General features: G+C 38.3%; 1 protein-coding gene across 7 annotated transcripts in view; it reads right to left on the reverse strand.

Moving 5' to 3' along the window:
- The window catches only part of UNC13B (unc-13 homolog B), a 243,450-nt gene that overhangs the window by 162,698 nt on the left and 58,975 nt on the right, over positions 1-21,777 (reverse strand). For 5 of the 7 annotated variants that reach the window (XM_016960803.4, XM_054658820.2, XM_016960802.4 and 2 more), the window contains exons 2-5: positions 12,398-12,427; positions 9,237-9,336; positions 3,867-3,984; positions 2,625-2,748 (exon numbers count right to left, since the gene is read on the reverse strand). In XM_016960803.4, coding sequence (XP_016816292.1) covers positions 2,625-2,748; positions 3,867-3,984; positions 9,237-9,336; positions 12,398-12,427 — 372 coding nt within the window. Of the gene's footprint in view, positions 1-2,624; positions 2,749-3,866; positions 3,985-9,236; positions 9,337-12,397; positions 12,428-12,508; positions 12,728-21,777 lie in introns of those variants that run through there. The other 2 variants (XM_063788631.1, XM_063788630.1) reach the window with 1 other exon arrangement.

Raw genomic sequence — 21,777 nt, forward strand, 5'->3', positions numbered from 1 at the left:
AGTTGTTCTGAGTTTAGTTCTTTCTGAGCTAGCTGGAAAATCATGTCATTTTTGCTTAAATCACCATAGGATACAAGATACAAATACACTGAGATCATAAAATGACAGCAATAACAATAGAACATGCAAATATCAATAATATGAACAGTAAAAAATTAAAATAAAACTAATAGAAATCAACTAAACTAAAACAAGATACTGTTGCAGGAAGTCAGGGACCCTGAACGGAGGGACAGGCTGAAGCCATGGCAGAAGAACATAAATTGTGAAGATTTCATGGACATTTATTAGTTCCCCAAATTAATACTTTTATAATTTCTTAAGCCTGTCTTTACTGCAATCTCTGAACATAAATTGTGAAGATTTCATGGACACTTATCACTTCCCCAATCAATACTCGAGATTTCCTATGCCTGTCTTTACTTTAATCTCTTAATCCCGTCATCTTTGTAAGCTGAGGTTGAATGTGGCCTCAGAACCCTGTGAGGATTGTGTTAACTGCACAAATTGTTTAAATAATATGAAATCTGGGCACCTTGAAAAAAGAACAGGATAACAGCGATGTTCAGGGAAAAAGAGAGATAACCTTGAAGTCTGGCTGCCTGTGGGCTGGGCAGAACAGAGCCATATTTCTCTTCTTTCAAAAGCAAACAGGAGAAATATCACTGAATTCTTTTTCTCAGCAAGGAACATCCCTGAGAAAGAGAATGCGTCCCTAAGGGGAGGCTCTGAAATGGCTGCTTTGGGGACGTCTGTCTTTTACAGTTGTAGATAAGGGATGAAATAAGCCCTGGTCTCCTGTAGCGCTCCCAGGCTTATTAGGACAAGGAAATTCCTGCCTAATAAATTTTGGTCAGACCAGTTGTCTGCTCTCAAAGCCTGTCTCCTGATAAAATGTTATCAATGACAATGCATGCCCGAAACTTCATTAGCAATTTTAATTTCGCCCCAGTCCTGTGATCTCGCTCTGCCTCCATTTACCTTGTGATATTTTATTACCTTGTGAAGCATGTGATCTCTGTGACCCACACCCTATTCGTACACTCCCTCCTCTTTTGAAAATCACCAATAAAAACTTGCTGGTTTTGCAGCTTGGGGGGCATCACAGAACCTGCCGACATGTGACGTCTCCCCTGGACACCCAGCTTTAAAATTTCCCTCTTTTGTACTCTTTCCCTTTATTTCTTAGACCGGCCAACACTTAGGAAAAATGGAAAAGGACCCACGTGAAATATCGGGGGCTGAATTTCCCCCGATAAGATATCATACAAAATAATCAAATAAAGATTAACCATTGGGAAACACAAAAGACTGCCAAGGATGTGCAGAAACAGGCACTCCCCAGATATAATTTATAAGAGTATAAATTGGTATAACCTTTTGGACAAGGAACTTAGTAGATTCCATAAAAAGTAATGATGTACTTATACTTTGATCCAGCAATTCTACTTTAAGAAATTTATTCTAGACTCAAAATGGGCAAAGATATACAGAGTTATTAGTTTGTGGTATATAACATCAAAAAAAAAAAATGAAAAAACCCACCTGTCAATCAATAAAGGATTACTTCAATAAATTATGGTAGGCCAGGCATGGTGGCTCACGCTTGTAATTCCAGCACTTTCGGAAGCAGAGGTGGGCGGATCGTTTGAGGTCAGGAGTTCGAGACCAGCCTGACCAACATGGTGAAACCCTGTCTCTACTAAAAATTACAAAAAATTAGCCAGGTGTGGTAGCACAAGCCTGTAATCTCAGTGACTCAGGAGGCTGAGAGATGAGAATTACTTGAACCCAGGAGGCAGAGGTTGCAGTGAGCCAAGATCATGCCACTGCCCTAAAGCCTGGGCAGAGCAAGACTCCATCTCAAAAAAAGGAAAAAAAAAAAAAAAAAAAAAAAGATAAATTATGGTAGAGGCATCTGTTCAGATGAATAAGACAGATCTTAAAGTATAACATGGAGCGATGTTCAGGATAAATGTCTAAGCAGTTTGTAAAACACTATATATCAGCAAATAAATATTACATAGGGTATGATCCAAATTTTGCCAAAATAAGTTTTTGGAAAATAAATATCACGTGTCTAAACCAAAATACAAGAATGTTAACAGTGGTTTCACACTGGAGAATGCAAAGAAGATTAAAGGAACTGGGAAAATAAACTTTTAACTTTATCCATGTACATTTCCTTACTATTTGAATTTTTATCATGAGCATGTATTGTGATTTAATTTACATTTTAAATTATTATTCTATTTATCAGTGCTATTTAATACTTAAATTAACAAATCAGAAGGTATATATAGTCACTTCAAGACAATAAATGTTTATTTTCAAAATAATAAATCTAACAAGCAAATATTTCATAAGTCATTATAATAAATAGTCACAGAAAATTAAATGAGTTGAAGAGAATGCTTTTTAGTGTAGATTCTTTAATGAGCACTATTCTATATTCTACTTTGCACCATTCCCTGGGTGAAGTGTTATGAGAAAGAGAGTGAATGAAGACAGAATATCCTCAAAGGAGATGGCTGAGGTGACAAAATATACATTAATGAAACAACTAGCAAACAATTCCAAACAATATGGTAAAAATTATTAAATAGTTTTAAAATTTTACTCACCAAAAGGCAACTCAAATCTTGTATCAAGCAAAATTTTATGAGGAGTTGGGTTTCTAGTTCCACAGATCTCATCGTCTTTCATTAACGTCTCTGCCTCTAATGTGGACCATTCCCCAGGCCCTTCCTAGGAAACAAAGATCTAAGATTAAAGTTTAATCTTTCTTGGCTCCCTCTTAGTTCAAGAGTCAGGTTTTTTTCTCTGAAGTTCCTTGTTTGAGCTTCTGAGGGCCATTCACATCCTGATAAGGCAAACACACCACTGTCACCACCTGCCTCCACTGCATGTGGCTTCTGTTTTCCCTCTTTGGTGGGGAGAGCAGCTTTCACTGTGCTCAGCTCTGCAGGTCTAACGAGGACAGAATGTCTGGAGTACCATACTCTAAAACTAAGTACCTCTGTGGATCAATATTTAACCTGCACAGTTCTTAATGACTGTGTCACTGTTTCTAGTCAGTAAAAAGCTACTAACATTGCTGGCTAAATAGGATTGAACTGGGGCAGCAATGAAAATGAACTGCCCATCTGCCTGGGGAGTAGAGACTTAGCTAGAACTAAAAGAAATACAGAAAATAGAGGCAATTTCAACTTCCCCACTCCCAGAGAAAACTCATGGTCCATGTTAACACCAAACAGGAATATAACAGATTTTGTCCAGGTCCAAAGTGGGGAAATGATGCTGAGTTATGGTCTAGTCTAGGAAAGTGAGGCAAGAGTTCAATCCTAGAAATAACACATAGAGACAGTGTGAATACAAATTGCCAAGCCTGGTAGTTCCTTAAACTCTGTCAGGCTTACATGCAGAAGAAGGGCACTGAAAACTAGTTCCTTGGAGATTGGTAACTCAAAGAAACAAAGCAGAGAATAGCCAGCCAGCTGGCTAAGGAAGTTTAATGGGACTTCTCCCAGGGCAGTGACTTAGAAGAGAACACAGAAACCACAAGTACCCTAAGTAAACACACACACCGACACACACATACCTCAGAAGGGGCTATCTACCTGATAAGGCTGAAGAGGTGCTCTGGAGCCTGTGAGTTCAGTCACAGGACACAGGGTAGGCCAGACATAAATAAAATCATCTGAACCTTCAGGTGAAGTTAGGAACAAGCAGGTTGCATGCCCTCTAATTAGAAAGGGGGAAGAATAATCCAAGATGCATGGACGAATATTAGCTAAAGTGGAGCTAGCATGGGGAGAAGCATGGGCTGGGAACCATACTTCCAAACAGAAAATGCAATGACTGACCTCATCCGACTGACGAATAGTCTTCAGCGCAATCCACACAGTCCCCACCATGGTGTCCCAGATCAGTCCTTTGTTCCATACCTCCACACTTAGACCCAGGTCCAGGCGACTAATCTCACTAAGGGAAAGAGGAAAGCCCTTTGAGGAAAGCTAGACAATATGAAAGAAACAACTACATCTCCTGTTTTGCTAAACTTTGAATGCTTTCTCACCAGGATCCTGTCTTCAGGAAAAATCAAAATTTCCCAGAATGCCACGACCATTTTTAGGCTCCAAGAAACCTATAATAGGTATCCATAGAAAACTGCCTTTGTTACAGTTAAATAAGTTCCAGAGACCTGCTGCTATACCACACAGTGCCTCCAGTTAGCAATAAGGTATTGTGCACCTCAAAATTTAAGAGGGTAGATTTCATATTAAATGCTCTTAACACACACATACAACAAAAAAAAGGAGACACAAGTAAACTTTTAGAGGTGATAAATATATTTACTACCTTGATTATGGTGATGGTAACACAACTATATAAATGTCTAAATTGTATACATTAATTATGTACAGTTTTTTATATCCCAATTAAACCTCAGTGGGGATGAGGGGGGGGAAAGAAAGAAAAATGCCTTTGTCTATCCATTCTTTCCGCTTTGGAGAGACAATCATAATTAGACTAATGCAGTTTCACACAATATGAGGCCAAGTAATAAGGACATTATTGCCAGGCCTGCCTGCCAATTTCCACCCATAGGCAACAGTTTTATATGTTTTATTGTTAACTAACACTGCTTCAACTTAAACTACACATTGTATACGGGAAACTTTTAGGAAAGGTAAGTCTACTTTACAAGATTTATCAGGCTGGGCATGGTGGCTCAAGCCTGTAATCCCAGCACTTTGGGAGGTGCACGGATCACCTGAGGTCAGGAGTTTGAGACCAGCTTGGCCAACGTGGCAAAACCCTGTCTCTACTAAAAATACAAAAATTAGCTGGGCATGGTGGCGCACACCTGTAATCCCAGCTACTTGGGAGGCTGAGGCACAAGAATCACTTGAACCCAGGAGGCAGAGCCAAGATCACGCCACTGCACTCCAGCCTGAGTGACGGAGCCAGACTCCATCCCCACCAAAAAAGCCGGGGAGGGGGGGATTTATGAAAGGGAGTCCAGGGAGAAGTAGGGTCCCTGAGAACATATAAGTTTGATAGGAACATGTGGTCACAGGCAAGTGAGGGGCTCTAGAGTGTGCTAGTTCACACCACTCAGTCCCTGGAGACTCATTAATCATTATTAAGCTAGGCACTGTCACTTATAAGCAAAATTATTACCATGGGATAATGATAAATACAATGATTTTCCTATAATAATAACCAGGGGAAAAAATTCGAAAAGAAATCATTCCATAAAGAGCCAGATAAGCACTATTTAAAAGCAGTATCATACATGGTTGAATATCTGCTTGGAAGGACTAACTCAAACATAATCCCAGTATTAAACTAGAATACGCAAATAGTACCTGTGTTAATGCTAAAAACGTTCTCCAGAAAGCTCTTATTGAAACACAAGGTTACTTGAGGGGTAATCCAGGAAAGACGAGAAAAGACCAATTCCAGCAGAGAAAGCAGAAAGGCATTCTCAGGAAAACAACAGCTATTTATCACAAGTAGAAGCTTCAAGTTTGTACTTTAGAGAAAGCTTGGGTTCCCTGTTGTGCTATAAAATAAATGTTCTCAGATTCACAAGTTTGAGATATAGAATGACAGCCACAGAATTCATGTCAGGTGTTGAAAATGAATAAAGCAAAGAAAATTTGTCCCTTTTATATAAATATAATACAGCATAGAATGTACTGAGTTAATTTATTCATTTAATTAGCATTTCCTGAGCACTTACAAGACATATGACTTAGTGCTTTGGAGTAGAAACATAATATAGGACTCAGTTTTTGTGTCCAAAAACTTCTAAGCTATCTGGAGAGCTATTCAGAGCCACAAAGTAGATGAATAAGCCTAGCCACTAAGTTACAGTGTTCACAGTGGAGAAACTAAGCTTTTTGTCACATAATTTAATTCAGCCTAATTAACCAATTAGTCTTGGAAAAGATATGTGACATCCTCAAATCCATTGGACTTATCCGTCATTTGAATATGGAATCGAAAAATTGCTTGGGCCAGGTGCAATGGCTCATGCCTGTAATCCCAGTATGTTGGGAGGCTGAGGTGGGAAGATCACTTGAGCCCAGGAGTTTGAGACCAGCCTGGACAACATGGCAAAACCTAGTGTCTCCCAGAAAAATTTTTTTTAATTAGCTAGACATGGTGGCATGCGTCTGTAGTCCCAGTTACTCAGGAGGCTGAGGCAGGAAAATCATCTGAGCCCAGGAGATCAAGGCTGCAGTGAGCCAAGATGGTGCCACTGCACTCCAGCCTGGGCAACAGAGTGAGACCCTGTCCCACAAAATAAAGAAAAAAAGAAAAATTGCTTGGGGATACATATATAATATTCCCAAATCAACTCCCAAATAGCATCTCAAGCCAACAGACAGAAGAAATAGCCAGAGGTCTTCAACAGCTTGACTTGAACAGATAAAGAAGAAAATCTGCTCTTCAGAGAACTCTCTAGGGAGAAGGCCCAAACAATGAGTATATATTCTATAAGAAGCTTCTCATCTCACCTACATTTGCTCAGCAGGTCCAGCTAAGCGAGGTCTGAGAGCTCTATTTATGCTTCATACCCAGGACCCTAGGGAAGTTTCTTTTCTGTTAATTCAATCAACAATATACATAAACACGTGTATAGCAGACTCTGGGCTACACAAATGCACACAAATAGTGAAGATGCCCACCTTACCCTTAAGAAATGAACAATCTAATCCTAAAAACAAGATATGAAAATATTAAAAACAAATAATATAAGAAATACCAAAACGAATATTAGATACTGCCACATAATACATCATGGAGAAGGAAAAAGGAGAACGGGAGATAGGAAACCAGCACTGGAGATTCCGGTGACAAAAGGACAGGGTAGTAGACTAAGTTCTGCAAGGAGTGAACCAAAAAAAGTAAGTAAATAACTAAAATAGGACAGGATAGGAGGAATAAGGAGTAGGAAGAGCAGAAAAGTGGAGAAAGTAGCTAATAAAACCCACGTGTAAAAGAAGAGAGGGCAAAATTCACACAGCATCTCAACGTGGGAGAGACAGGAAGAAAATTCACACGTATCACAGCAGGGTCAAAAGGGGAAGTGCTATGGGAAATTGGAAAATAAACACATAAGAATAATGATGGCTATGCTGATGAGAGGCTGCAGAAGATCACTGTGCCTCACATGATGGGAAGAGTTATAACTGGAAATTATGGTTATAGCCAACTGGAAGTGCTAGGTTTATAAACCATAGCCAGGACTATGGCTAACATACTGGTATGGAAAGAGACTTGCATAAACCATTTGTAGCTGACTCTGTACACTGCATGTGTAAAGAAGGAAACAGGTGCTCTCAGTCTCATATTACTGTCACTGAGAGAGGGAATAAATGAGGCTTATATAATCTTGAGAGAGAAGCAACCAGTGAGAAAGAAACATGACACCATTGGCCTCCTTCTCTTTGAAGCCCAGTTCTCCCTCAGCTTCCAAGACACCATTATCTCCTGGCTCTCCTACCTCTCTGTTCAATCCTTTTTAGTTCCCTCTGTCCCCTCATTAAATGCTGCCACTCTCCAGCTTCTACCCCAGTCCCTTTTCTCACCATACACATTCTCTCCCTAAGCTTTTTCATCTTCACCTATGGCTTCAACTGACCAAAATATTTCTCCAAAGCAGACTTCTTCCCTGAGTGCCGGCTTTAGGTTTCTAACTATCTTCTGTACCTCTCATCCTTCCTATCTGTCCTATAAGAATCTCAAATATAAGATTGTCCATAACTGATATTAATCCCTATCCTACTGAATGGCATACCACCCAACCCATCTTCCAAGAAAATCTTTTGGTTCTACTTCCTGAATATCTTCTATTCATCCTTTTCTATGTCTTCTGCTATTGTCCTAGCCCAAAACCTTATAATCTTTGCCTTTAACTATCACAATAATGGTCCTATAGGAAGCAATATAAGCTGGGTGCAGTGGCTCACACCTGTAATCCCACAGCTTTGGGAGGCCAAGGCAGGAAGATTGCTTGAGCCCAGGAGTTTGAGATCAGCCTGGGCAACATAGTGAAACCCCATCTTTACAAAAAATAAAAACATTAGCCAAGGTGTGATGGTACATGCTTGTAGTTTCCATTACTCAGGAGGCTAAGGCAAGAAGATCGCTCAAGCCCAGGAGTTAGAGGCTGCAGTAAACTATGATCATACCACCACACTCTAGGATGGGTGAGAGAGTGAGATCCTGCCTCAAAAAAAAAAAAAAAAAAAAAAAAAAAGCAGCAATATACTAAGAGCCCAGAGGATTGGAAATGTCTCCCCTTAAAAATAATAACCATCCCCATGTCCCTCTGAGCTGCACTATAAAACATGCAAATCGATTTCAGTTCAGTTTCAAATTTCACAGCAAATTTCAGTACGTTTTCTCATTCAGCCCCTTCATGCCCACCTCCAACTCCCAGAAAAAACAAGCATAATCTTCTGAGAAAGGAAGACCTTTACAGATAAGGAAACTAGTGCCCTATGAAGCTAAATGATTTGCCCCGTCCTTCAATATATTCTATACTTTTCTCCCCTTTTGTAGAACAGGAACAAAAAAATCCTGAAACTAAAGGGACAAAAGAAAGAAATAACAAGTTTTTAAAGCCAAAGTTTAATTAAAATAATAATATACTAAACTTTGTCATACTCGAGAAATTCTACTAATATTTATTCATTTTAATTAATTGAATATAGGACATTTTACTCCATAAAGCAAAAGGATTATAAGCACAGAAATCTTCAGCCTCTAAAACAGATGACTGAGGTACACATGAAGATACAGTCTCTCACATGCATGGCCACATTCCTTCAAAGAGCCTTCTGAGAATCAAAGAAAGATGAAGTTATGTTTAATGTCATGCTAAGTCTGTTGTACTCTATTCTAATTCTGACCACTGAGAAAATCTGCCTATGTAGTTTTTCACCAACACAAATCAATTGGGAGTTTACCTGCATTATCATTCATCTCTAAGAACAAATTACGAATCCATGAGAAAACAAAACTGCAGTTGTGCTTCATGTACCATGAACCTCACTTATTTCTATAACTCCACAGTTTTCAAAACAGTATTTAACAGTGCCAGTACATTTTATAAATCTCAAAAATACACAAAATCTTCTAATTGTTTCATCCAATGCAATTCCCTTAAAAAGATTATAAAATATGTAGGCACACTGCTGCTGCAAAATACTTACAACATGAAATCCTGTTCCCAGGAAGGCTGATCACCACGAACTGCTACAGTTGTGCTCTTCACATTCTGTACTTTCAGGGTCACATATGTGTTAAATTTATCTTTGAAAAAATACAAAATGGAGACATAATACTTAGTGCTCAGATTGTTACCCATCTCACAAAGCCCTTGGAATTAAGCAATATAGAAATTAAAGTATTACATGTGCAGGAAGAAATTAAGCTATATTGTACAACATAGCCTCATTCAAGACATAGCAGAGTTGCCGAAATTATAAAACTACGTACTATCTTCAAGAGCATAATCTAAAATACTATTTTTTAATTTTAAGAAATTTTATATATGACCCAACAGATATGCATACACACACACTCAAACTGAAACAGATTCATGAATGCCAAGATATGATACACTGATATTTCCTTTTCTAATTTATTTAATCTATTACAGTGTTAATCCTAACCTACTATGTTAATTATATAGCCCACTTGCCATCTGGGGGGAAAAATCCAAATCTAATTGACCTACTAGGAAAGATAAGGTACATAAATTTAATAAAATGTAGAAAGAGATACATACCAGAAGGAAAAAAGAAAAAGTGATAAAGAACTGCAGAGCTGAGCTGTTAACAGGGACAAAAATTAAGGAAAAATCTTCACAAAGAAAATAGATTTCAAGCTCGATCTACTCAGTTTGGCCTAAAGCACAAGTTACATAAAAAGAAATCTTTTTTTTTTTTTTTTTTTTTTTTTTTTTGAGACAGAGTCTTGCTGTGTCACCCAGACCAGGGTGCAGTGGCATGATCTTGGCTCACTGCAACCTCCACCTATCAGGTTCAAGCAATTCTCATGCCTCAGCTACCCAAGTAGCTGGGATTATAGGTGTGCGCCACCATGCCCAGCTAACTTTTGTATTTTTAGTAGAGATGGGGTTTCACCACATTGGCCAGGCGGTCTCAAATGCCTGACCTCAAGTGATCTACCCATCTTGGCCTCCAAAAGTGCTGGGATTACAAGCATGAGCCACCAGGCCCAGCCAAAAAAAGAAATATTATCACAGAGTTGAGAAAAGGAAATTCTCTAACCTGAGAGTTGAGTACTAAACAAGTTGATTACTAAACAAAGGTGGTGGCCTGAAACTTCAAACTCAGGTGTCTCACCTAATTCTTATTACAGCACATTTGGCACTCACCTCACTACATCCACATCAGCCATGATTAGGGGCACTGAATTGAGGGTTTGCTTTTCTATGTAAGAAATTAATCCTAATGTTATACAATGAAAAAATAGCAAACTATCACTTTGACTCATCAAATTGGCAAACATTGCTTAACATGATTACCTAATGTTACAGAAGATATGAGAAAATGGAACCCGTCATACACTTTCAGCTGAAGGTAAGTCTTTCTTTTAAATATCATTTAAAATGGTGTGGTTTTATACTTATCAACATGGAAAATTTATAATTATATTAAAGATATATGAGGATAAAAGCCCATACAAGGGGAATCTCCATCCATATCCAGTAGTAGTAGTGCAGTAGGCCACTGAGCTATGTTTTATATCACATTATTTTGTACTCCACCCCAACATCCAATCACACATAGCTGACCAGACCAAGAGTAAATAACCCAAGAGCAGCCAATCCATGAGCTGGCCAAAAGCTGAAACAAACCTGATTCCCTCTCAAAAGATTTTAAATAGGGTAAAAAGATAAATATTGACAATTGGTGGTTGGTGCTGAAGCTAAAAGGAAGGGGTATAAATTCCACTGAGGCAGCTATTATGGGTGCAAGATGGGTAAGCATAGAAAACCAGCTGGGAGAGAAACAACAGAGCAGATTCTCAGAAAAAAAGAGCCAGCAGAGACAAAAAGATAATAACCTTTAAAACAAGAAACTGCTCAGAAACTGCTTTCATTACTGTTGCACCCAAGGTCCAGTTTTTAGGTTTTCCTGGGTTCTCAAGCGTATTCATATATTTCCAGTAACCCTCCAGCTCCCCTCCCTCCTTCCCCAGCAGTAACCAGAGGAAGTCTTCCTAATGTGACAATCAAAATTGAGGAAATGCACATTAAAATAAGGAAATACCATTTTTAATCTTCAGATGGACAGAGATTTTAAAGTTTCATATCAAATGTTGATAAGGATTTGGGAAAATAAATGTTCATAAACTTTTGGTCTCGGTATATATAGTAAAAACTTGCAAGAGAACAATTTGGCAGGAGTTACCAAATTTTTAAAAATATATATACACTTTTGACCCAGAAATTCTACTTCTGAATCTAGTACATACACACATTTGCTAAAGCAAGCAATGAGAAGTGCACAAGAACATTTATTATTTGTAATAGCAAAAACTTGGGAACCTAAATATTAATCAAGTATTAATCAATCAGGGACCTATTAATCAGGGTACAAATCTACAACAAAATTCTGTACAGCACCTTAAAAGAACGAACCAGACACACACATACACACACACACACACACACACATACACTTTCATGATGTGTTGCTGGGGGAAAAGCAGGTTGCATAAGATATGTTTCACATGGTCTATTTGAATATTTTAAATTTTAAGAAATTTTATATATGACCCAATAGATACATATACACATACTCTCAAGCTGAAACAGGTTCATGAACTGCAAGACATGATACACTGATATTTCAATATTTATCCACTACACACTGGGGCCTGTCGTGGGGTGGGGGACGGGGGGAGGGATAGCATTAGGAGAAATACCTAATGTAAATGACGAGTTAATGGGTGCAGCAAACCAACATGGCACATGTATACCTATGTAACAAACCTGCACGTTGTGCACACGTACCCTAGAACTTAAAGTAAAAAAAAAAAAAAAATTGTTTCCACTAATTGTCAATATTTATCCTTTTACACTATTTCAGACTTTTTTCTGAGAAAAAGTCGGAAAAGGTATATCAAAACCTCTAAATATATAGTTATTATTGAGAAGTAGAATTGGGTTAGCCAAGAGGTAAGAAAACTAATTTTTCACTAGATTAATGATTTCATGAATTAATTTAGTGAAGTAATGAATCAAATTACTGAATTTGATCAATGAATTAATAATTTTTTTAATTGCTTTGAAATAACAGCAAATACAAGAGGAAAAGACATAATAGAAAGCTGGCCTTACCTGGTGAACCCTGGAATTTGGCCCTTTTAACTGCAAGAGAAAAAAGAGGATACCATGAAGAATGTTTCCAAGTTCATTTTACTTAAGCAACATTTATTAGGCACTACATACCAATGTTAGAACTAGGTTTAGATTGTTAAATCTAAACCTGGAGAAAAAAAGCTAAGACTTCTGATCAAAACTTGAAAGGCAAAGAGTCAGACGAGCCCTTAAAAGTCAATCTGATCTCATATCCAATGCAAAAATCTCTGTTCCAGGCTCCTGACAACAAGGTGGAGAGATCTAAGTTACTCCTGTGGCAGGCAGCCAGTTTCATGTGAGATATCTTCTGAAAGTTTAAGTTACAAATGTTCCTTATTTAAAACCTAGCATAGAAATCCCCTCTATTCTGTTCACACCAAAAGAAGAGCATAACAGGCCAGATCTAGATAATAACCTTTAAAACAAGAATGAGAAATAACTTCTTTCTGAAAATAAGCAGATAGTAAGAGGAGCTCCTGTCAATGTAATCACAAAGCGCTGTTTCCAAAGGCAGTAGAGAACTACACAGGAAAGAATCCCACACTGGAGTGCACATGCCAACTCCTGGGAAAGGTCAAAGACCATACATGCAGGAAAACTGATAAATCTCAGAAAGCACCAAGTAGCTATCAAAGAAGATTAGAGCTATGTGCCACAGGAGAAAAAAAAGGTGAAGAAAACCCTAAAACACAAAACCTGGAAAGGATGCTTAAGAGTATACGTCTGCCATTCTCCTTATCCTGCATTACTACTGAAAGCTTCACCTTAAATAACATCCAAGTCCTGCTTAATACTTCTAAGAGATGGGTCATTCTGTACCTTTCACACGTCCTCTCCATTTTCAGACAGGATTTTACTAAAATCTATTCTTTTTATTGAAACAAAGTCTGTCTCTCACTGGAGACTACCTTTTGTAGTCCCATTTCAGTTCAAATCCTCTTCCCAACTGGTGTTCTTTTTCATAAATGTGTAGAAAGTACATACACATCTCTCTGAATAGCCTGGCTAAAGCTACCTTAAAAAGATTAAGCTCTGCAATTACTAATTGGTCAATAAGCATAAATTTGCCATTATGCTAGTCAACGATATAGTGATAATAATGGTTCTGTAATGTGACACTCTATTGAGTGTCACTTGATTGCATGTGAAGGATGCAAAGTATTGTTCCTGGCTGTGTCTGTAAGGGTGTTGCCAAAGGAGATTAATGTTTCAGTCAGTGGACTGGGAGAGACAGACCCACCCTCAACCTGGGTGGGTACCAGTTAATCAGCTGACAGCACAACTAGGATAAAAGCAGGCAGAGGAACCCGGAAGGAGAAGACAGACCTGAGTCTTCTGGCCTCCATCTTTCTCCCATGCTGGATGATTCCTGCCCTTGAACATCCAAGTTCTTCAGCTTTTGGACTCTTGGTCTTACACCTGTGCTTTGCCAGGGGCTCTCGGGCCTTTGACCACAGACTGAAGGCTGCACTGTCGGCTTCCCTACTTCTGAGGTTTTGGGACTCGGACTGGCTTCCCGGCTCCGCAGTTTACAGATGGCCTAGTGTGGGACTTCACCTTGTGATGATATGAGTCAATTCTCCTAATAAACTCTCATATATAGATATGTGTGTGTGTGCATATATGTATATGTGCACGCACACACACACACACACACACACACACACACACCCTATCAGTTCTGTCCCTTTAGAGAACCTTGACTAATACAGGTTCTTTCTGGGGGCAGGGGGAACCTTGCAATCTACCAAGGCAGTGGAATTTCAAGCTTGAGCATACATTAGAATCACCTGAGGGCTGTTAAAGCACAGAATGCTGGGCCACATCACCTTAGTTTCTAGACTCAGTGCAGTGCAGCAGGGCCCGTGAAACTGTATTTCTAACAAGTTCCCATGTGATGTTACTGGCATTTACTGGCTAAAGAACAGGGATGCTGGTAAACATTCTACAGTATGCAGGACAGTTCTCCAGAGCAAAACCTAGCCTATCCTGCCACCAGTGCCACCCATCACTGCATGCCTTCTGGAGGTCTAGGGACTAGCTTATCAAGCCTGCTCCCACCACTAAAAGCCACACATGCTGCTGAGTGGTGCAAGGACTGGCGCACCACTGCTACCACCACTGTCAACTCCTCACACGTCACCCCGGGGATCCAAGGACCCACCCACTTGGTCGGCCACTGGCACTGCCAGCACCCAAGCATAACACCTGGAGGCCCAAGGGAGCCCAAAGACTGGCATTCCTAGAATGCCACTGCTACTACTGATTCCAGAGGACCAGCCCATCTGGCATATCAGTCCCCAGCAAAGTCTTGTCACAGCCTCCGCCAACAATTATAGCCTACACCACTGAGAAGCCAAGAAACTAGTCCGAGTAAAGGTGAAGAAATCATATGGAGACTACACTACTACACCCACCCAGAATCAAAGCCAAAACACCTTTCCCCAGCAACAATATAGATACATCTACAGAAAAAAAGTCTTTCCCTAAAAAAGCCACTCCATAACATTAAAAGAAGGAATTGTTATAACACATACACAAATATCAATATAAGAAGAAAAGAAACATTCAGCCGGGCATGGTGGCTCACACCTGTAATCCCAGCACTTTGGGAGGCCAAGGTGGGTGGATTACTTAAGGAATTCGAGACCAGCTTGGCCAACATGGGAAACCCCATCTCTACTAAAAATACAAAAATTAGCTGGGTGTAGTGGCACATGCCTGTCATCCTAGCTACTCGGGGGGCTGGGGTGGGAGACTCGCTTGAGCCTGGGAGGCAGAGGTTGAAGTGAGCTGAGATAGCACCACCGCACTCCAGCCTGGGTGACAGAGTGAGACCCTGTCTCAAAATAACAACAACAACAAACAAGAACACAATAAACATGGGTTCTTCTTGTGTTTTTCCAGTTCTTAGAGGAAAGGCTTTCAACTTTTCCCCATTCAGTAGGATGTAAGCTATGGGTTTGTCACATATGACCTCTACTGTGTTGAGGTATGTTCCTTTAATGTGTAATTTTTTGAGAGTTTTTTTTTTATGATGAAGGGATGTTGAATTTTATCAAACGCCTTTTCTATGTCTATTGAGATGATCTTAACAGTTTTTGTTCTTCATTCTGTTGATGTGATGTATCACATTTATTGATTTGCATATGTGGAACCATCATTGCATCCCTGGGATAAATCCCCCTTGATCATGGTATATTATCTTTTTGATATATTACTTGATTTGGTTTGCTAGTATTTTGTTGATGATTTTTGCATCTGTGTTTATCAGGAGTATTTGCCTGTAGTTTTATTTTTTTGTTCTGCCATTGTCTGGCTTAGTAGACAATGCCCCACTTTCACAACTCTCATTCAACTTAGTACTGGGAGTCCTAGCCAGAGCAGTCAGGCAAGAGAAAGAAATCCAAGGCAACCACACTGGAAAAGAGGAAGCCAAATTGTCCCTCTTTGCACATGACATGATCTTATATATAGAAAAACCTAAAGACTCCACTGTTTGTTTTTAACTCTTAGATCTGATCAATATATTCAGTAAAGTTGCATAATACAAAATCAACTACAAAAATCAGTAATAATAAACTAGCTGAAAAAGAAATTTAAAAAGTAATCACATTTACAATTGCTACAAAAAATATTCAATACCTGGGAATAAATTTAACCAAGGGTGAAAGACCTCTACAACAAAAATGACAAAACACTGATGAGAGAAATTGAAGAGAACACAAACAAATGGAAAAACGTACTATGCAAATAGGCTCTAAGAATATTGTTAAAATGACTGTATTATCCAAAGCAATCTACAGATTAAATGCAATCCCTATCAAAATACCAATGCTATTCTTCAGAGAAATAGAAACAACAATCCTAAAATTCATATAAACCACAAAAGACCCTGGATAGTCAAAGCAATGCTGAGCAAAATGGACAAAGCTGGAGGTATCATGCTATCTGACTTCAAAATACACCATAAAGCTATAGTAACCAAAGCAGGTTACTACTGGTATAAAAACTGAGACACAAGCCAATGGAATAGAATAGAGAACCCAGAAATAAATCCATGTATTTACAGCCAATTGATTTTTCAACAAACGTACCAGAAAAACACAGAGGAAAGAATAATATCTTCAATAAATGGTGTTGGGAAAACTGAATATCCATATTACAGAAGAATGAAACTGGGCACCTATCACAAAAATCAACTCAAAATGAATTCAAGAGTTAAATATAAGACCCAAAACTTTAAAACTACTAGAAGAAAACACTTCAGGACATTAGTCTAGTCAAAGATTTTATGGCTAAGACTTCAAATGCATAGAAATAAATAAAAATAGACAAATGGGACCCTATAAAACTAAAAAGCCTTTGCACAGCAAAAGTAACAATCAATAAAGAGACAAACTACAGAATGGGAGACAATATTTGCAAACTATTCATCCAACAAGGGACTAATATCCAGAATATATAAGGAACTCAAATCAAGAGCAAAAAAAAAATCCCATTAAAAAGTGGACAAAGGATCTGAATAGACATTTCTCAAAAGAATCGCCAACATGTATATGAAAAAAATGCTCAAGAGTACTAATCATCAGGAAAATTAAAATCAAAACCACAGTGAGCTATCATCTCACCCCAGTTAGAATGGCTATCACCAAAACCACAAAATATAACAGATGCTGGCCTGGATGGAGAGAAAAGAGAACTCATATACACTGTGGACAGGAACGTGAATTAGTACAGCCCTTATGGAAAACAGTATGGGGGTTTCCCAAAAAACTAAAAACAGAACTACCACATGATCCAGCAATCCCATTACTGGGTATTTATCCAAAGGAAAGGATGTCAGTATGTCAAAGGGATATTAGCATCCCCATGTTTACTGCAGCACTATTCATGATAGCCAAGGTATAGAATCAACCTAAGTGTCAATCAACAAATAAATGAAGAAAATGTGGTATATATATACAATGGAATACTATTCAGCCATAAAAAGAATGAAACCCTGTCATTTGCAGCAACATGGATGGAACTGGATAGCATCATGTTAAGTGAAATAAGCTAGGCACAGAAAGATAAATTTTGCATGTTCTCACTCATGTGAGAGCTAAAATAAAGGAGATCTCCTGGAGGCAGAGAGTAGAATGATGGCTACCAGATGCTGGGAAGGGGGAGAAGGGTGGTGAAGAGAGGTTGGTTAATGCATACATACAGTTATATTGAAGGAATACATTGTAGTGTGTGATCACAGACTGGGGTGATTATAGTTATCAATAATTTGCATATTTCAAAATAGCTAGAAGAAAATATTTGAAATGTTCCCAATACAAAGAAGTGATAAATATTTTAGGTGATGGATATCCTAAATACCCTGGGTTGATCATTACACATTGTATGCATGTACAGAAATATCACATGTACCTCATAAATATGTACAGTTATTATGTATCCAAAAAATGGCCTTCCCATCTGGCCCCCAAAAGATGGTATACAAGCATGAACCATCTTATCTTTCTCTGAATATTTATATCTTGCTTGACTCCCATGCGCACATGTGCATGTAATAATAAAATTTATATGTATTTTTTCCTGTTTAAAAAATGCTATCTACAACAGCATCCCCCCAAAATATTAAATTCTTAGAATAGATTTAACAAAAGAAATGTAAGGCCTGTAAGTTAAAAACTATAAACACTGAGGAGAGAAATCAAAGAAGTAACTAAATGAAGAGATACACCATGGTCAATGTTTGGAAGACTCACTATTGTTAAAATGACAATTTTCCCCATATTAATCTACATATTCAAGACAAACCCAATCAAAATTCTAGCAGGCATTTTTTTTTAGATACTGACAAGCTGGTTTTAAAATTTATATGAAAACGCAAAGCACCAGAAGAGCCAAAAAACATTTTGGGGGAAAAAGGGTGTTGGAGTAATTATACTACCTGATCTCAACTTATATTATAAAGATACAGGAATCAAGACAGTGTGGTACTGGCATAAAAAGACATAATGATCAATGGAAAAAAATAGAAAGTTCAGAAACAGACCCACACACATATGGGTCAACTGATTTTCAACAGAATTGCCAAGGCAATTCAATTGAGGGAAAAGATAATCTTTTTAACAATGGTACTGAAAAATTCGATATTCATATGCAAGTGCATATACATATTTGCTTATTTTATCCTTACTGTACACAATATGCAAAACTCGAAATGAGTCAGGAATAGAACTAAATGTGAGAGATAAAACTATGAAATATCTGGAAGAAAACATAGGAGAAAATCTTAGTGACCCTGGGTTAGATTTCTTAAATTGTATGCAAGATGCATGAAGTTTAAAAGAAAAAAAATGTACAAACTAGTGCTATGATTTGAATGTGCTATGATCTGAATACCCCATGACAATCAAACCAAAAATGGACAAATAGGATCACATCAAGTTAAATATCTTCAGCACAGCAAAGGAAACAATCAACAAAGTGAAGAGACAACCGACAGAATGAGAAAAAGTAATTTGCAAACTATTCTTCTGACAAGTGATTAATAACCAGAATATATAAGGAGCTCAAACAAGTCAATAGGAAAAAGTCTAATAATCCAATTTAAAAACAGGCAAAAGACCTGAATAGATATTTGTCAAAACAAGACGGACAGGCCGGGCATGGTGGCTCACGCATGTAATCCCAGCACTATGAGAGGCCAAGGAAGGTGGATTGCTTGAGCTTAGGAATTTCAGACCAGCCTGGGCAACATGGTGAAAACTCGTCTTTACCAAAAATACACAAAATCAGCTGGGTATAGTGGCATGCACCTGTGGTCCCAGCTACTCAGGAAGCTGAGGTGGGAGGATCACTTGAGATCGGGAGGCAGAGTTCGCAGTGAGCTGAATTTACTCCACCGCACTCCAGCCTGGGTGACAGAGTGAAATAACGTCTCAAAATAAATAAATAAATAAAAATTTAAAAGACAGACACACAAATGGCAAACAAGTACATGAAAAGGTGTTAAACATCAATGATCATCAGCGAAATGCAAATCAAAACTACTATGAGGTATCATCTCACCCCAGTTAAAATGGCTTTTATCCAAAAGACAAGCAATAAGAAATGCTGGCAAAGATGTGGAGAAAGGGAACCCTTGTACACTGTTGGTAGGAATATAATTATTAGAGTCACTATAGAGAACAGTTTGGAGGTTTCTCAAAAGACTAAAAATAGAGCTACCATATGATCCTGCAATCCCAATGCTAGGTATATACCCCAAAAAAGGAAATCAGTAAATCTGCACTCCCACATTTATTGAAACACCATTTCACAACAGCCAAGATTTGGAAGCAACTTAAGTGTTCATCATAACAAAAATGTGCTACATATACACAATGGAGTACTATTCAGCCACAAAAAAGAATGACATCCTGTCACTTGCAACAACATGGATGGAACTGGAGGTCATTGTGTTATGTGAACTATACCAGGCACAGAAAGACAAACTTCACATGCTCTCGCTTATTTGTGGGAGCTAAAAATTAAAACAATTGAACTCATGGAAACAGTAGAACTACCAATAACAGAAGCTACTAGAAAGAGCAGTTGGGGGGGAAGTGGGGATGATTAATGGGTATAAAAATATAGTTAGAATAAATAAGATCTAGTATGTGATAGCACAACAGGGGGACTACAGTCAATAATAATTTATTGTACATTTTAAAATAACTAAAAGTATATAATTAGATTGTTAAACAAATAAAGGATAAATGATTGAGGTGATAGATACCCCATTTACCCTAATGTGATTAAGCACTGTATGCCTTTATCAAAATATCTCATGTACCCTGTAAGTATATACATGTATTATATACCCCAAAATTAAAAATTAAAGAATACAAAATAAGGGGAACAAATAAAAATATATATTCATATTTGCTTATACCTGCATAAACAAACTCTGCTAAAGACAAAACTAGTAATGATGAGTTATTCATACAAAAAGACAAAATTAAGCCCTTACCTCATGCTAACACAATTATGAATTATAAATGGATTAAATATCTAAATGTGACACTAAAGCTTTAAAACGTTCAGAAAAAAATAAGAGAATGAATATCTGCATGATAGACAAATAGACATATACACACATTTTAGAATAATAATAACCCTAAAAGGAAGGAATGCACACCAACTTTGAGAGTGACTACAGCTTGGGAAAGAGAGATTGAGACAGTAAAGAACATTTCAACTTTATCCACTGTACACCATTTTTTAAATCTTGATTAATGTAACAAATCATTAACATTTGTTAAATTAAGGTGGCAACTACATGGGTATGCAATATATTATTCTCTGTTCTTTTTTAGAAGTTTGAAAATTTAAAGAAAACAATGTCTTTACTTTTTTTTTTTTTTTTTTTGGACACAGGGTCTTGCTCTGTCACCCAGGCTGGAGTGCAGTGGTACAATCATGGCTCACTGCAGCCTTGACCTCCAGGGTTCAAGCAATCCTCCTGCCTTAGCCTCCCAAGTAGCTAGGACCACAGGTGTGTGCCACCACACCTGGCTAATTTACTACTTCTTAATATTCAAATACCCACTGTTGGAAAACAGTTTCTATCTATACCTCGCTGTTTAATACACTGGTTTTCTATAAATTTAGCAAGGTACTGAAACTGGTGTGCTATCTGCCAGCCATGAGTCAAGTGGCTTCTCCTAATAGTGAAAGCAGGGAACGACCAGGGCAAAGACTCTGCACTCAAAGGACCAAAGAAGGGACCCCCAGCTGGTACCACCAGCCACTCCACTGCCAATGAGGTTTCTCCCCAATGTTGACTGTATGGAAATCTAACGCCATCGGCCTAACACACACTAAATATATTTGTTCTATAGAATTTTTTAAATTTAACCATGAAGAAAACTCTAAACTCTCCTCCAGATTTTGATTCTCACCCAGTTCCTTAACGCTATGAAAAATAAACACGAACACTGGCCGGGCACAGTGGCTCACGCCTGTAATCCCAGCACTTTGGGAGGCTGAGGCAGGCAGATCACCCGAGGTTGGGAGTTCGAGGCCAGCCTGACCAACATGGAGAAACCCCATCTCTACTAAAAATACAAAATTAGCCAGGCGTGGTGGCGCATGCCTGTAATCCCAGCTACTCAGGAGGCTGAGGCAGGAGAATCACTTGAACCCAGGAAGCAGAGGCTGCAGTGAGCCAAGATTGCACCATTGCACTCCAGCCTGGGCAACAAGAGCGAAACTCCATCTCAAAAAAAAAAAAAAGAGAAAAGAAAAAGAAAAACACGAACATTAACTCTGCACATTTCTAAATTAACCACTTAACCAGACGCGGTGGCTCACGGCCA

The sequence above is a fragment of the Pan troglodytes genome, chromosome 11, assembly GCF_028858775.2.
Source record: "Pan troglodytes isolate AG18354 chromosome 11, NHGRI_mPanTro3-v2.0_pri, whole genome shotgun sequence".
NCBI classification, from domain to species: domain Eukaryota; kingdom Metazoa; phylum Chordata; class Mammalia; order Primates; family Hominidae; genus Pan; species Pan troglodytes.